The 15,839-nt window shown below is 41.9% G+C and overlaps 1 protein-coding gene across 3 annotated transcripts in view; it reads left to right on the top strand.

The window, feature by feature from the left end:
• The window catches only part of STOX1 (storkhead box 1), a 50,497-nt gene that overhangs the window by 32,892 nt on the left and 1,766 nt on the right, over nt 1–15,839 (top strand). Inside the window, exons 2-3 of one of the 3 annotated variants that reach the window (XM_060033748.1) lie at nt 9,932–10,084; nt 12,096–14,454. In XM_060033748.1, the coding sequence (XP_059889731.1) occupies nt 9,932–10,084; nt 12,096–14,454 (2,512 nt within the window). The remainder of the gene's footprint in view (nt 1–9,931; nt 10,085–12,095; nt 14,455–15,839) is intronic. The other 2 variants (XM_060033749.1, XM_060033750.1) reach the window with 2 other exon arrangements.

Genomic DNA, 15,839 nt, shown 5'->3' with positions numbered 1-15,839 from the left:
GTTCATCTTCCTTATGATGGTGGTGCCCAGGCATCCACGAACTTTTGAGTGGGACCAGGAATACTGAGTCCCAGTCCTACCAGTTATAACCCTCATAGTGGGTTATGATTGCCTCCAACCACTGCTCTTCCTCTAGAACAGGAGCCCCCATGAGGGCGAGGACTGTGTCATGTTCACTGTCGTATCCCAACCTAACTGGCATAGAGTAGGTGCTCAGTAAATATTTGCTGGATAAGCAATGATTGAAGGACTGTGCTATTACAATATCTGTATTATGAGTGCCTGATGCTACACTGTGGTAGCCACTCGTTAAATTTTTCTTAAGTGGTCCATGTAGGAAGGAGACTGTATCTCCAACTGACAGGTTTAGAGAACAATTCATGGGAGAGTCAGTCAGCGTTGAGCCTGTCTTTGTGACAGGAGTTTGAAACACTGAGGCTTGGGGAAGAGTGCTTTAGGTGGAGGAAGAGGGGACAAGGTCGTAGAGATGGGAAAGTACAGACTATTCAGGGAGAGGCCAACCTGAATGGAGAGAAGTCACAGCTGAAGGGTAATAGTAGGTATGGGAGAAAAGGGATTGTTGCCAAATATGATTGGGAAACATTTGGTTAAATAAGCTAGGTTTTCTGTTACAATTCTCAGAGCCTTTAACAATGCTCCTGTGACTCCAAGCCTCATTTCTCAAACATTTGGCCTTTGGGGCCCTTTTCTTGCAGAGCATTTCATGGAATGAATTTTCCACAGAATGCATTTTGCGAAATGTTGATCTAGTTCAGCTCCACATTTATAGACAAGGAAACTGAGACCCAGAGAAGAGAGGTGGCTTATTCAGAGCCACATAGCAGAACTTGGATTAGAACCCAGATCAGATCACTTGACCTCCAATATAGTGCTCATTTGTAATGTGAAGACTATGTGTTTATAAAGGACAGCTTCTTCCTTACAGGGAACTTTTATTTATCTGTTATTCAGACAACAACCTTGGTGCTAAAATTTCCCCCAGTTTTGTACAGTGGTATTTTATATTCATCACCATGATGCTGAGCAGAGATGAGAGCTGCTGTCATTGCCTGTGCAGCCTCCAGAATCTTGGGAAGGTTTGTCTTAAATCAGCCCCATGTTTGCCTGGAGGGCAAAGAAAAGATGCTTTTTCTGTACAGCCATTTTTAAGGGGATACAGGGACTGCAGAAGTTTACAACTTGTGCTTCTCTCCTCAGCCTTTTCTTGTCCCCAGCCTGCTGTGGTAGGCAGAATGGGCCCCCAAAGATGTCCACATCCTAATCCCTGGAACATATGACTATGTTACCTAATATGGCAAAAGGGACTTTGCAGATGTAATTAGGTTATGGACTTTAGGGAGATTATCCTGGATTATGTGGGTAGGCCCAATCTAATCACATGAGCCCTTAAAAGCAGAGAACTTTCTCTGGCTGGAAGCAGAAGCAAAACAACAGAAGGGCAAGCCAGAGAGAAATGAAGTATGAAAAAGACTCCATGCTGTCTTGAAGATGAAGGGGGCAACATGACAAGAAATGCCGGTGGCTTTGAGTTGCTGAGAGAGGCGCCATCAAAGGAACAGGGACCCCAGTCCTACAACCACAAGGAACTGAATTCTGCCAAAAACATGAATAAGCATGGAAGCAGAGTCTCCCCTCCAATCAGAGCCTAGGCCCTGAGTCCCGGAGCAGAGGAACCAGTGGAGCCCATCAGACTTCTGACTTCTAGGCTGTGAGATAATAAATTTGTGTTGTTTTAAGCCGCTTGTTTATTTTGACAGCCTTAGGAAACTAACACACCTAAGTCATTAACATATCCAAAGTGGAAGCTGTGAAGGGAATAGAGGTTAGGAAGGGGCACCACTGGGCTGAGGGCTTTGGGGCTGTGTGTGAATTAGTTTTTAGCATTTTTAAAAAAGATCAGTTGATTTGAGTCATTCACATCCTTCCCTCCCAGCCAGGTATCCCTGTATCTCTATGGGGAAAGGCTGCTGGAGGCTCAAAGGGCTCCCTGACAGGGCCAAGTACGTGTCTTTTCAAGCATATCTGTGCGCTGTGACAACCAGATTCTGAGGTCTCCTTCATAAATGGCCCAAGACCTTTGCAACTCAACTGCTGGCCAATATTAGTGGATATATCACTTGAAATAAAGGGGCCTCTCATTTACTAATCCTGACAGGTTGAAGTGCTGTTATTAAAGATAGCACTAAGGGCTCCTGCTGGTGAGCAGCCCAGGCTTCTCTGGGAAGCCTGTAGCTTTTCAACAGAGGGCATTTCCCAGAAGGGGAGCCGTTTGTCTGGGGCTCCAAAATAAACATCACCATGCCGGAGAAGGAATTTCAGCTTCCATGGTAGATAACCCGACTACCCTTAGATCTACAGCCAGTTTCTGAGTCTTGGTACTCTTTTGTTTCTAAATGTGGAGGAAAGTGTTTGCATTCTTTTATTTTACTAAAATAAAAGGGAGACTTGGAGAGGGGCTCGGCTTTGCTGGCCTGAAACCTTTCTTCTTTTTGTTCCCATTTTGTTTGATTTTCTGAACCTATTTAAGGTTTTAACACAACAGATCTAATTATTTAAAGTCATGGAAATTTTTGCACAGCATCTAATCTCGGATGAGACGCATTGTTACAGGGTACTTTTCATTTTTTAAAAGCTCAGGATTAATTTTAATGTTAAAGAAATTTGGAAATTCTGTACTGGATAAAAGTGCAGTTTAAAATCAGGGAAGCTTCTTGGATTACTTAGGACAAAACATCCTTTTTTATTAAACTTGACTGTATCTGCAGGCTGTTTTATTCATGCTCTATTGTCATCTCTAAAGCACGTAGAAGATGTTTTTCCCACAGTGTGATTCAATACAGGCGCCCAAAAAGATGCTCTCAGATTTCATGTGTCTGGGTAATTAGCTGAGTTTGAGCGGCTCAGTTAAACCGTTTGAAGGTCAATAATGCATGAATTTCTGGCAGACTGCCTAGAAGAGCCCAAAACACACTTGTATAAGGACTAAACATGTTTATTTTGTGTTTTAAATATGAAATAACGTTAGGATTAGTTTTGCCTAGAATTTAATTTTATGGCAGATTCATGTTTTAGTGTGACACAGAATAGTTCTGATGTGAATCCTTTCCAAATTTCCAAAGAAGTATTTCCTCTCTTTTGCATATTTGGTAGCACGGTTTCTTATGGACCTTAAAATCAAATTCAAGCACCCCAAATTAAAATGTCAGAGTTTAGATTCCATGAGGAGGCCCTCTTGGAATTTGTTTAGGTGCCTTAATTCAAAGCATAAGATAAATGTAAATACTGCATGGTAGTTAATTTTTTTCCCCTAAAGATAAAGTGTTTATGGAAAACTAATTTTGTCCCTAAAATTTAACTAGAGCATTCAGATATCAAAATAAACATTCAATTTTGATAAAGATGCTTTTACTTCAGAGATTTTTTTCAGTGAACAAAGCAAATGCAGGTTTGGGACCAGCAGCTTGTATCTTGATTTTGGTTCTGCCTTTCTCACTTGGAAAGTGCAATGTTTAGGCTTGTTTTAACTTTAGTAAAACTTCCAACTGATTATCTGTAACTGGCAGATTTAGGAGTCCTGTGTTCCTGGTTGAAGAGTTCTCCAGTACCATAGCTCCTGGGGAGGGTTTGCTTGTTCTACTCCAGCTGCCTTATCTGGGTCTGGTGAAAGGCAATCTTGCTGTGTCCATATTTGTCATGAGTGTACCTCTTGCTGTTTTTACACTGGGGCATGAGTATTCATGCCTCATGAATTGTCCAGGAAATAGCTCTTTCAGCCACTTCTCTTTGCTGTTAGAAAACAGCCAGGTTAGGGTATTCTAGAGGCCTTCAACCTGAGGCATATGGTGGAGGCCTTTGTGTCCTGACATAAAGAAACCACCTCCTTTTCCTCAGAATTTTGATGAGGTTTTTCATTGCAGCGGATTATTGCTGAGCTATTGTCACCAGCTCCGGGAACAAGCCACACTCCCAGGGTTCTGCTCCTAATGGCCAGGGGCTTTCTAGACCACTGTCATTAGGCACCAGGGAGCAGGAATTGATTGCCTGGGGCTATATGAATTTATGTCCATCACACAGGAAGGTGATTCTAGTCACAGTTTTAGAATCCCAAGCCATGAGGAGCCTGCTCCAGACTTTACTGGATGTCATCTGCTTTTGATAGTGGAGAGCTCCATATTTTCATTTTATCTACATGCTACATACATTTAATTTGCCTTGCATTTTTTTCTTCCCTAAAAAAGTGGACTCTTAAAGAATAATTGTTTTCAAACTCATATAATTTGCCTCATTATTATAACTTGGAATTTTTTAAAAAATTTATATACCAACTAAATCCTTTGGGAATACAACAAGGTAGCAATAAAAATGTCCTTTGCAGAAAAGGTAGCATTAAATGTAGCAGGTGCTAATCTGTATGATTCTACTTTGTTGGTTATTTTTTGTGAAACCAGCCTTTTGGCTAAACACTTCTCCCATTTCCGTAGCACCCAAGAGTACAAGACTGTGTGAACTGAGAGAACATTTTTGTGAACTGTTTACTCTGGCCCACCCTGCTCCAGCTCAAGGGTCAGAGGTCCACAGCAGGCCTGGACTTAAGGGTGCCTTCAGTTCCTCTGAGGTAGTTGAGGATAAAGCCAAAGGTCTGGCCTTCTCTTATTGTGAAATCTAATTACATTTATAAGAGGGGTCTTCTGCACAGGAAGTTAATTTTTGGTGGAAAACTCTGTAAGAGTCATTGCATTCCAGAAACCCAAGTGCAAGAGTAAGTGAAGCAAACTATGGCTGCAGCTGGAAAATGATTCCTGCATCTGTCACCAATGTTCCTGTGTCAGGGTTCACTCTGCTTTCCTGCACAAAAAACTCTTGATGATTTATGCACCTGAAGACGTATCTTAGCAACGGCTGTGAAGGGGAAATGTACTGAGAAACTTTCTCTAGCCTTTGTCTAGAGGGAGCTCCAAAGCAGAGGTTACATGCTATTTAACATGTTCTCTACAAGGCAGTTGACATATAATTGTATTAGTTTTAAAAAGAAAAAGGCAGGGACTTCCCTGGTGGCGCAGTGGTTAAGAATCCACCTGCCAGTGCAGGGGACACGGGTTTGAGCCCTGGTCTAAGAAGATCCCACATGCCGCGGAGCAGCTAAGCCCGTGCGCCACAGCTACTGAGCCTGCTGCTAAGCTTAAGGATTGAACTAGAAAATGGGCTGTTTTAGGTCTGACCCAAAGGCATAGTGGAGACCCCTTACTGGACCTTAGTACAGCTTCCTTGTTTCATTTGCACAGAAATGGGCAGCCACTGGCAGGGGGCACAGCAGGGACATCAGACATGTACTGACTTTCTAGCCACTCATCTCTTTATTTTAATGTCTCTGGTCCTCCCCCCTGCACTACACGCCAATCTCAAAGTTCAAAGATCAAAGTGACTGGGTTTAGGCCAGGGATGCAGTGAGGCTTGAGTGTGTATTGTGTGGTTGAGCAAATCCTTTTTAGGTTTTGCTCTCTACTTCTCCAGTACTCTAGCCTTTATCTTTCTAGGAGAGAAGAACTTTTCCCTCCTTTTTGAATTAAGGACTTCTAAGTCCATATGAAATGGGGCAGGTAATCAATTTAAGATCACATACAAGAAAAAAGTCACTTAGACTGTCTTGGAAGATGGGGAAGAGAGTTATATAAGTTTGTTATAAATTAAGCACATAGAGTTATGTTTAAGAAGCATAAAAATATGTGAGATTGTATTTTAATTCTATATTTTGTCAGGTTGAGGAGGGAGATGAAAGAGAAGAAAATAAATCTCAGATGCGGAGGGTAAAAAGAAAAGCAAAGGGAATGAAGATAGGGAGAAAGGCTTATTACCCTTAGTTCAGAGGTGGAGTTTCTAGGAGGATTTTGAGTTTTAGGTCAGTTAACGTTCCTCTTGGACATTAAGTTTCATAGCATCATCTCTTATCACCGCCCTTTGAAATGCTGATTGATTAGTCATTCATGCTAGTTTCTCAGAATGCCGTAGGTATCTTAGCATCACCCAATGGGACAGCAGCAAGCAGGCCAAGAGGAGATCCTTCCCTTGGCTGACAAAGCAGGCAGCAATTCTGCCCTGTATTGTGACCGTCCAAGGTCAAAAATGCCCCAGCCTGCCAAATAGAGAAGCTTAGGTAAACAAGGGAACAGACCAATGTGATCTTTAACAGCAAACTGCTTATCACTTCCCTGATGGCAGTCCTTTATCTTTCATGAAGATACACGAAGTACTGTGAGCCACTTACCAGCTTTGGCTACAACCCTTTACCCCTGGCCAGTCCTGTCACTTTCCTTCCTCCTTAACAACCAGTGCAATGTATTGGTTTCCTCACTGTCACTGGAGAGTCAAATGCAGGGTATAGCCAAGTTTTCTAAATTCTTTGGCTTGCCTCTGGCCACAGTTGACTCCCATGCAGCCCCAGGACCATATTTATTGTTCAGTGGTTAGCTACTTTGACACTGCTGTCATTAACACCCTAACGTCTCCAAAGAGCGGTCCTCAGACCTGCAGCATGAACATCAACTGGGAGGTTGTTAGAAATGCAGGATCATAGGCTTATTTTCAGATCTTCTGAGTCAGATTCTACACACTACCACAATTGCCGGATGATTCTCACATGCACATTAAAGTTTTAGCCCTTTTGGCCTCCCTGACTCCCATCTTTTCGATTCCAGATTGCTTCATCTGCCAGAAACCACACTTAAGTGACCTTGAGACTCCTTCATAATGACCTTGAGGGCTCCTTCATAATCTTTGTGTTCATTTTAAAATTTCCTAGGGTACTCTGAGAATGACCCCTCAAATTCCCTTTCTCCTCTTCACCTCCTCATTCCCATTTTTTCTCCTCCCATTGCTATTTTCTTTCTCCCTAACTTTACAGAGATCAGATGACTTTGCTGTGCTAATATTTTTTTCCTTCTATGCCTCAATATATTTCTGGTCTTCTGCCACCCTCTATTTTCTCAAGTTTCAGATGAAGTAATATCCTTCTCATTTCTAACAATAGTTCTTTTACCAGTGCCTTTTATTTATTTTTTAATTAATTAATTTTTGGCTGAGTTGGGTCTTCGTTGCTGCACTCGGGCTTTCTCTAGTTGTGGCGAGCGGAGCAAGGGGCTACTCTTTGTTGCAGTGCACGGGCTTCTTATTGCGGTGGCTTCTCTTGTTGCGGAGCACGGGCTCTAGGCACGCGGGCTCAGTAGTTGTGGCGCACGGGCTTAGTTGCTCCGCAGCATGTAGGATCTTCCTGGCCCAGGGCTCGAACCCGTGTCCCCTGCATTGGCAGGCAGATCCTTAACCACTGCGCCACCAGGAAAGTCCCTACCTGTTCCTTTTATACACTTTCCTTTTCCCTTCCTTTAGGATCTTGCTGTCTTACTGGTCTTCTTTCTCACAGAATTATTTCCATCGTCTCCACTAAACCCTTCCTTTTTGTATCCAAATGTGCAAACATGTTCTTTTAAGAAAATCACAGCATACACATTTTACATTCACTTGATCCTACTTTTTTTCTGGTTTGTGTTCTGTTTCTCCTCTTTCACAATCAGATTTTTCCAACAAATGGTCTAGAACCATGGTTTACAGTTGGGGCAATTTTGACCCCCAACCCCTTCCTTTCAGGGACATTTGGCAGTATCTGGAGACATTTTTGGTTGCTGCAGCTATGGGAGATGTTCCTGGCATCTGGAGGCCAAGGATGCTACTGAACATCGTGCAGTGCACAAGACAGCCCTCACAACAAATAATTCTCTGGCTATGGTGACCAACCATCCTGGTTTGCCTTCAGCTTTCTGGTTATAGCACTGAAAATCCTGTGTCCCAGGAAACCCCTCATTCCTGGGCATACTGGGATGGTTGGTCACCCTGTATCTGGCCCCAAACGTCCAAAGTGCCAAAGATGACAAGCCCTGCTCTAGAAGGAAGACCCATTAACTTCACTTTCTTCTCACCAACTCCCTTCCCTTCAGTCTGGTTTTTTTTTTTTTTTGACTGCACACCACGTGGCTTGTTCCCCAACCAGGGATTGAACCCGCACCCTCGGCAGTGAAAGCACAGAGTCCTAACCACTGGACTGCCAGGGAATTCCCCAGTCTGATGTTTAATTTCTGTTCCTTCCCATGAAAACAGTTCTCTTGAAAGTCACCAATGGTCACCTTGTTCCAATCAAGTAATCCAATTGCCTCTTCTCCTCCCCTCAACCTTTTTGATCTCTTTCAAGCATTTGACACTGTTAATTTGCTCTTCATTTTTAAAAATATTTTTTATTATTTATTTGGCTGCACTGGCTCCTAGTTGTGGCACGTGGGATCTTCGCTGCAGCGTGTGGGGTCTTTAGTTGTAGCATGCAGACTCTTTGCTGAGACATGCATGTGGGATCTAGTTCCCTGACCAAGGATCAAACCCGGGCCCCCTGCATTGGGACCACAGAGTCTTAACCACTGGACCACCAGGGAAATCCCTGCTATTCATTTTGAAGTCTTTTCCTCATAATCTTGCTTCTCTCCCTCCTACCCTCATCATTGTGCCTTCTCTCTTTTGTGGGTTCCTATTTCTACTACATCTTAAACGTAGGTAGTCTCTCAGTTAAGTGTTCCTTGGCTCTCTTCTTTACTCTTCTAATAAAAGAATTTCACTCCTTTTTTTATTTTTTGCCTGTGCTATGCAGCTTGTGATCTTAGTTCTCCGACCAGGGATTGAACCTGGACCCTCGGCAGTGAGAGCACGGAGTCGTAACCACTGGACTACCATGGAATTACCTAATTTCACTCCTTATCTTCAGCTCTCATCTTTATTGGTTGATTCCCAAATCACTTTCCTGAGTCCTAGTCCTTCATTTCCAATTAATTGAGGGGTTCCCTTGGATACCCAGCAGAATCTAAAACTCAACCTGATTAATGGCAGGTTAAGAAGAACAATTTTATATGTTGGCAAAGAGGAAAGATAATACAGTCTACCTTCTATTTCCAGTCTTATCTTCTATTTTGGTCTGATATAACCCTTAAACTCTACCCAACCAGGATAACTCTCTCCATGCTCTTATATAACTTGTGATTCCCTCCTTCCATGATTTTGTTCCATGTATTCTTAAATGTAGTATTTTTTGTTTGTTTTTTTGTTTTGTTTTGTGGTACGCGGGCCTCTCACCGCTGCGGCCTCTCCCGCTGCGGAGCACAGGCTCCGGACGCGTAGGCTCAGCGGCCATGGCTCACGGGCCCAGCCGCTCCGTGGCATGCGGGATCCTCCCGGACCGGGGCACGAACCCGCGTCCGCTGCATCGGCAGGCGGACTCCCAACCACTGCGCCACCAGGGAAGCCCCTGTTCCATCTATTCTTGAAAACTGTAAATCACTTCTGCCTTTTCCTTCTTCAGATCTTCCTAATCATTTCAATCAGGAAAGTGTGGAATGACAAAAATACTGGATTAGGAGTCAGAAGATCTATTTCTGTCACTTTACTTTCTTTTAGGATTGGGACAATTACTTGAACTTTCTATGGCTATATATATTTTAAATGAAGAAATAATAATCCTATCTGTGCCTATCTCAGGTAGCTAATATGAAAAAATGCTTTGAAAGATGTGAATTGCCATATAAGCATTGTCTGACTTGAACTCCAATAGCACTTTGAGCCTTTCATATAGAAACTTATTATCTCTTGCTTATAAAGTAGTGACAATTAGACTTCTTAAAAGTAGAGATCATAAACTAAGCCTTTTTCTTCTGTAGTTTCTATCATTGTGCATATAATGTTAACAGATTGAGTAAAGACTGATGAAAGAAAAGCAATTCCACCTGATATTCAGTCTTTATTCTTGATTCACTAATTCCAGATATTTTATACTATATCAAATTTATTACCCTTTTTTTTGTTTTTTTTTTAATCTCCAATTTAGGTGATGTCTTTCCAGTGCAAATGAATCCAATAGCTCAATCTCAGTTTATACCTTTGGCTGAAGTTCTTTGCTGTGCTGTATCCGATATGAATGCCGCTCAGATTGTAGTAACACAGGAATCACTATTGGAACATTTGGTGAAACATTACCCAGGTAGAGTAACAAGTTTTTCTCTATTAGTTCATTGTATGTGTTTGGTTTCTATTTATAAATCATCTTAAACACATAAACTGGGCAATATCTAATTTTTTTTCTATTATAGAACCTTGTATTAGAGCCCCGGTGGAAAAAGGTCTGCATCAGCAAGTTTATGAGTATTTCTTTTATTTTCCAGATGAACTTTTTCAAAATTATGTTTATGGTAATAATTAAGTCAGACTCTGTAGAAAGGAGTGCAAAGGAAAAAATGAAGATTCAATTTCTCCCCCCCTCCTTTTTTTTTGACCGTGCCCCTCGGCATGTGGGATCTTAGCTCCCCAACGAGGGATTAAACCCGTGCCCCCTGCAGTGGAAACGTGCGCGCGAGTCTTAACCACTGGACCACCAGGGAAGTCCCTGCCTCCTATTCTTTTTTTTTGTTGTTTTTTGCGGTACGCGGGCCTCTCACTGTTGTGGCCTCTCCCGTTGCGGAACACAGGCTCCGGACGCGCAGGCTCAGCGGCCATGGCTCACGGGCCCAGACGCTCCGCGGCATGTGGGATCCTCCCGGACCGGGACACGAACCCGTGTCCCCTGCATCGGCAGGCAGACTCTCAACCACTGTGCCACCAGGGAAGCCCGTGCCTCCTATTCTTTTTTTTTTTTTTTTCATCTTTATTGGAGTATAATTGCTTTACAATGGTGTGTTAGTTTCTGCTTTATAACAAAGTGAATCAGTTATACATATACATATGTTCCCATGTCTCTTCCCTCTTGCGTCTCCCTCCCTCCCACCCTCCCTATCCCACCCCTCCAGGTGGTCACAAAGCACTGAGCTGATCTCCCTGCCGTGCCTCCTATTCTTAAATTGCTACTTCCCAGAGGTGACATCTTCTGCCGTTTATAGTTTCTCATGGACACTTTCATAAGTTGTATTTGAATATATGTATCCTTTTTAAATAAGTTGGATCATTCTATACATTCTCTCTGCACCTTTCCTTTTTTAACTTAAAGACATGTTTTTGAGATCTTTCCGTATAAGCATATATCGATCTATCTCATTCTTTTCATAGGTGCATGATATCCCAGTGCATGAATGTAGAAGAGTATTTTTTTATTTTTCCCATTATAAGATATGCTTATTGTAGAGAAATCCAGAAAATATAGAAAAGTAATCACTTATAGTACCTCTACTCAAAGGAAACCAATATTAACATATTGATATATTTTCTTTGTGTTACACATTTTTTTTCACTTTTTTTTTTTTTTTTTTTTGCGCGGTACGCGGGCCTCTCACTGTTGTGGCCTCTCCCGTTGCGGAGCACAGGCTCCGGACGCGCAGGCTCAGCGGCCATAGCTCACGAGCCCAGCCGCTCCGCGGCACGTGGGATCTTCCCGGACCGGGGCACGAACCCATGTCCCCTGCATCGGCAGGCGGACTCTCAACCACTGCGCCACCAGGGAAGCCCTTTTTTTCACATTTTTAACATTGTTTTCATAATATGAATATAATTTTGAACTCTGCTATTCAGAAAAGGAATTTCTTTTAAAATTGTTACCTTCTCAGTTTGAAAAACCACCATAATCCAGATGTTAGGTAGTTTGCCCTCACCCAAGCACAGACTGATTTTCATTTTCTCTTTAGATTCTTACTGAGGTTTAAGCTATGAGACTGGTTTTCAAAAACTTCCATGTTTGCTCTCAAGAAGGCTTTCCTTAGTCACAATTTAAATTTATAATGAGGTTGTATAACTTGGTGTTTGTGTTTGAGTGAACAGATTTTTTTCTTTGCTTAACCGGTAACCTAGCCATATGTCTTTGTGTAGATGAAATTATATTTCTGTTACTCAGTTTAATTATGATTATTGTTAATGCTTCTTTGACATTTTAATTATATATATTAATTGTGTTACAGTTAGCTCTGGGTTCATCAAGCAAATGTGTGGTCATTTCTGAGTTACTGATTTCACTCATTAAAATGTTTCTTATTCAGAACGTATCAGTGTAAAGTGCTTATTTGTTTTAGGCATTGCAATTCCATCTCAAGATATTCTCTATACCACTCTGGGAACTCTCATTAAAGAAAGGAAGATTTATCACACTGGAGAAGGATACTTCATAGTTACTCCTCAGACTTACTTCATTACAAATACAAACCCCCAAGAAAATAAGAGAGTCCTATCAGATGAAAGTCCCCGGATGCCAACTTCCATTACATACCTGGTGAACGTGGAAAGCTGTGCAGACCTAGCCAAAGAAAATGCGGCCCCCATATCCCATTGTCATTCTTGCCAGTGTTTCCATGATGTGTGCACTCAGTATATACAGGAACCACCAGCTGCTGCAGAAGTGACTAGAAAATGCCAGAAAGGTCTTGGGGAATCCAAACCTTTGGTACAGAATCGAACAGTTTCAGTGTCTGAGGAGAATCGCGTCTGTGACAGCGCCAAACCTTTACCATTCACAAAAGACAGAGAAAAAGCCAAGAAATTTGGCTTTAGCCTCTTCTGGCGCAGTATATCCAGAAAGGAGAAGTCCAGAACAGAGCACAGCAGTTTCTCTGCCCAGTTCCCACCAGAAGAATGGCCCGTCCGAGATGAAGATAACTTGGACAATATCCCTCGAGACATTGAACATGAGATAATCAAACGAATTAATCCCATTTTAACTGTTGACAACTTAATCAAACATACTGTCATAATGCAAAAATACGAAGAACAGAAAAAATATAATAGCCAGGGCACTTCCACTTATATGCTGACACTCAGGCATAAGTATCCTTCAAAAGTGGGAGTTAAGAAAAGTCAGGGCCGGTCTGTAAAGCCTCGAAGGCGGGGCCATTCACATAGAGATAGAGACAAAGCCAGGAGTCGGGGAAGTGGGCCTCAGCCAGGAAGCATTAGGCTGGAGAAACACCCCAAGCTCCCTGCTACACAGCCCACCCCCGGAATTGAAAGCCCTAATGAAGTAGAGCTTCAGAAACCACTTGGTGAGAATCCATCAGTGCTAGGTTCCCATTTGATTTACAAAAAGCGGATCAGTAATCCTTTCCAGGGTTTCTCTCACCGAAGGAGCCCAATAACCAAAGAGCACAACATCCAGAAGATCGGTGATCTGAAACCCAGTCAGATTGGACCAAAGGGAAAGCCTTTCCAAAGGGCGAGGTCTTTGGATTCCTCAAGAATCTTTGAGAGTGAAGCCAAACAGTCATACAGTGAACAATGTAATGATAAACTGAGAGCAGAATCCATTTATGTGAATCACTCTACTGTCAAACCTATCAGTGATGACTTTAGAGATTACCTCTTCAATTACTCTCAGTGTGGTGTTTTGCAAAATGATAGTAAATGCTGTTCCTTCAGGGAAAGCACGTTGAGACGTGATGTGTATGGTGGAGAAAATGAGGCAATCCCTGAAGTCTCGAGGAAAAGCTACTCTCATTTTGACACATTAGAAGAGACAAAAGAAACACAGCATGTCCTGCCATCACAAGGTTCCTCTTCTTTAGACCAAGCATCCTCTGCTCGTAGATCAGTTGATGAAACAATACACCAGTTCCAAAATCTTGGTCTTTTGGATTACCCAGTTGGTGCAAACCATTTGAGACAACCTGAGAGACAAGACAGAGACTCAGAGGAAACTCTGATGAGAAAGGCATTTATCCAGGAAGCAGAGACTGTGAGTCTAGAAAATGAAGGACTTTCTGATGACGACCAGGCCTTGTATCAGAATGAAGCAGATGATGAGGATGGGGCCTGCAGTTCATTGTATCTAGATGAGGATGACTTTTCTGAGAATGACGACTTAATTCAAATGCTGCCTGGCCACATTCAAGTTTCCTTTCCAGGGGGAAACAAGTGGAATCATTTAGGAAAACGAAAGGTGACCGAAAGGTCTCTGACTGAGTACAATAGCAACATACAGAGGTTTGAGCCTCTGGTGCTCAAAGGAAATGAACATTACAAGCCCACTGGGTTGCTTACTAATCCCGGTGAAAGCCAAAAACCTAATCTCTCTGCTGAAAACTGTGTCCTCAATTTAGGGATCCAGTCTGGTTTTGACTATGAAAAGGAACCCGGTGTAGCTAAATGTGTACAGGCCTCAGCACCTGCTGATGGAAGTATATTTGATTACTACGGCACAAGGAAAAGTGCTTCAGAGGCTGAAACCCTACAAGACCCTGTTGGTGACACAGGAAAGAAACCAGCCACCTGGAGTCAGAGTGCTCAGAATCAGGAAATGAGAAAACAGTTCACACACAAGTTAGAACTGTTCAACACTTCGCATATGCCAGTGTTGGCTCAGGACGTCCAACCTGAACATAGTCACTTGGAAGGAACCGAAAATCAGAGCATGGCAGGAGATAGTGGAATAGATTCTCCACGGTAAGTGCACATAGAAGTGATTGGCCACTATCCCACAGGAATTATTAAAATCAAGGGCATATTGAGTTACCTTGTGGGAGACTCCTGAATAAATTTTTTATAATGATACAAGTCTACCAGCCTTTACTGAATAAGTTGTATGAAGTTACAATGAAACCTCTTATATAATAGGATAGAGTTCATTTTTAATGTGAACCAAGATTTGACTGTTCCACTACTACTAAATCTTGAATTATTTCTAAAAATAGGAAGGGACTACCATAAACCAAGCACTTCCTGAACTGAAGGTTGGAAAGTTTTCACTTATATTCCTGGTTCTACACAGGTTGAGATAGAGATGTGGCTACTTTCCACTAATATTTTCCATGCCAGCTTGTTTAAATAACATTGTTCAGCATATAAAAGTAATTTGGTCATAATAGAACATTTAAAGTACTGAAAAGTAGTTTTTTAAAAACATCTATAGTCACCCTACCATCTAGATATTTTTAAAAATCTTTTTATATTTGGTGTATTTATACTTTGGTCTGAACATATTGAATCTATATATTTTGTCTGTTGAGCTCATACTGTAGTTACTATTTTGCATGTTGCTTTTTTCAGTAGAATATAATGAACATTCCCCCATGTTATTAAATAGTTTTCTAAAAAGTCATCTTAAAATTTGGCATATATCTTCATTAGTTTTTTTATTATATAAAATTATTGTGTACCTCTTTTTTAAACAGTAATATAGAAATGTAAAAAGTAAAACTGGTAGTCTCCATTCCCTAGCCTTTTCCATTCCTATTCCGTAGAGGTGACCTAAATATTGTTAACAGTTTGGCGTATATTCTTTCAGACTTTTTCCCTTGCATTTATAAATATAATTAATTTCTAACAACAGAGCATACAGAGCTGTGGCTTTCTTTTTCACCTAATTTATCATGGATATCCTGCAATCAGTACATATATATCTTGCTTTTTGGGGGGGGCAATGCGCTGTGCAGCTTGCAGGATCTTTGTTCCCCGACCGGGGATTGAACCTGGGTCCTCAGCAGTGAAAGCTCAAGAGTCCTAACCACTGGACCACCAGGGAATTCCCTCCAGCTCATTGTTTTGTTTTTTTTTTGCTGTGCCACACAGCATGCATGTGGGATCTTAGTTCCCTGACTAGGGATCGAACCCGTGCCCCCTGCAGTGGAAGCATGGAGTCTTAACAACTGGACCGCCAGGGAAGTCCCTTATTTTTTGAAATGGCTGCTTAGTATTCCATTATGTGGACCCTGTTATTTACATAACCATTATTTTCCTTGCTTTGACATTTAGATTGTTCCCAGTTTTTTTGCTATAATAAATCAATCTGCAGTGAATTGTTATTACTAAATGTTTGTGGACATTCCTAA

The sequence above is a fragment of the Delphinus delphis genome, chromosome 16, assembly GCF_949987515.2.
Source record: "Delphinus delphis chromosome 16, mDelDel1.2, whole genome shotgun sequence".
NCBI classification, from domain to species: Eukaryota; Metazoa; Chordata; class Mammalia; order Artiodactyla; family Delphinidae; genus Delphinus; species Delphinus delphis.
Note: the sequence above shows the minus strand (reverse complement) of the source record. Positions and strands in the feature narration are given on the sequence as shown.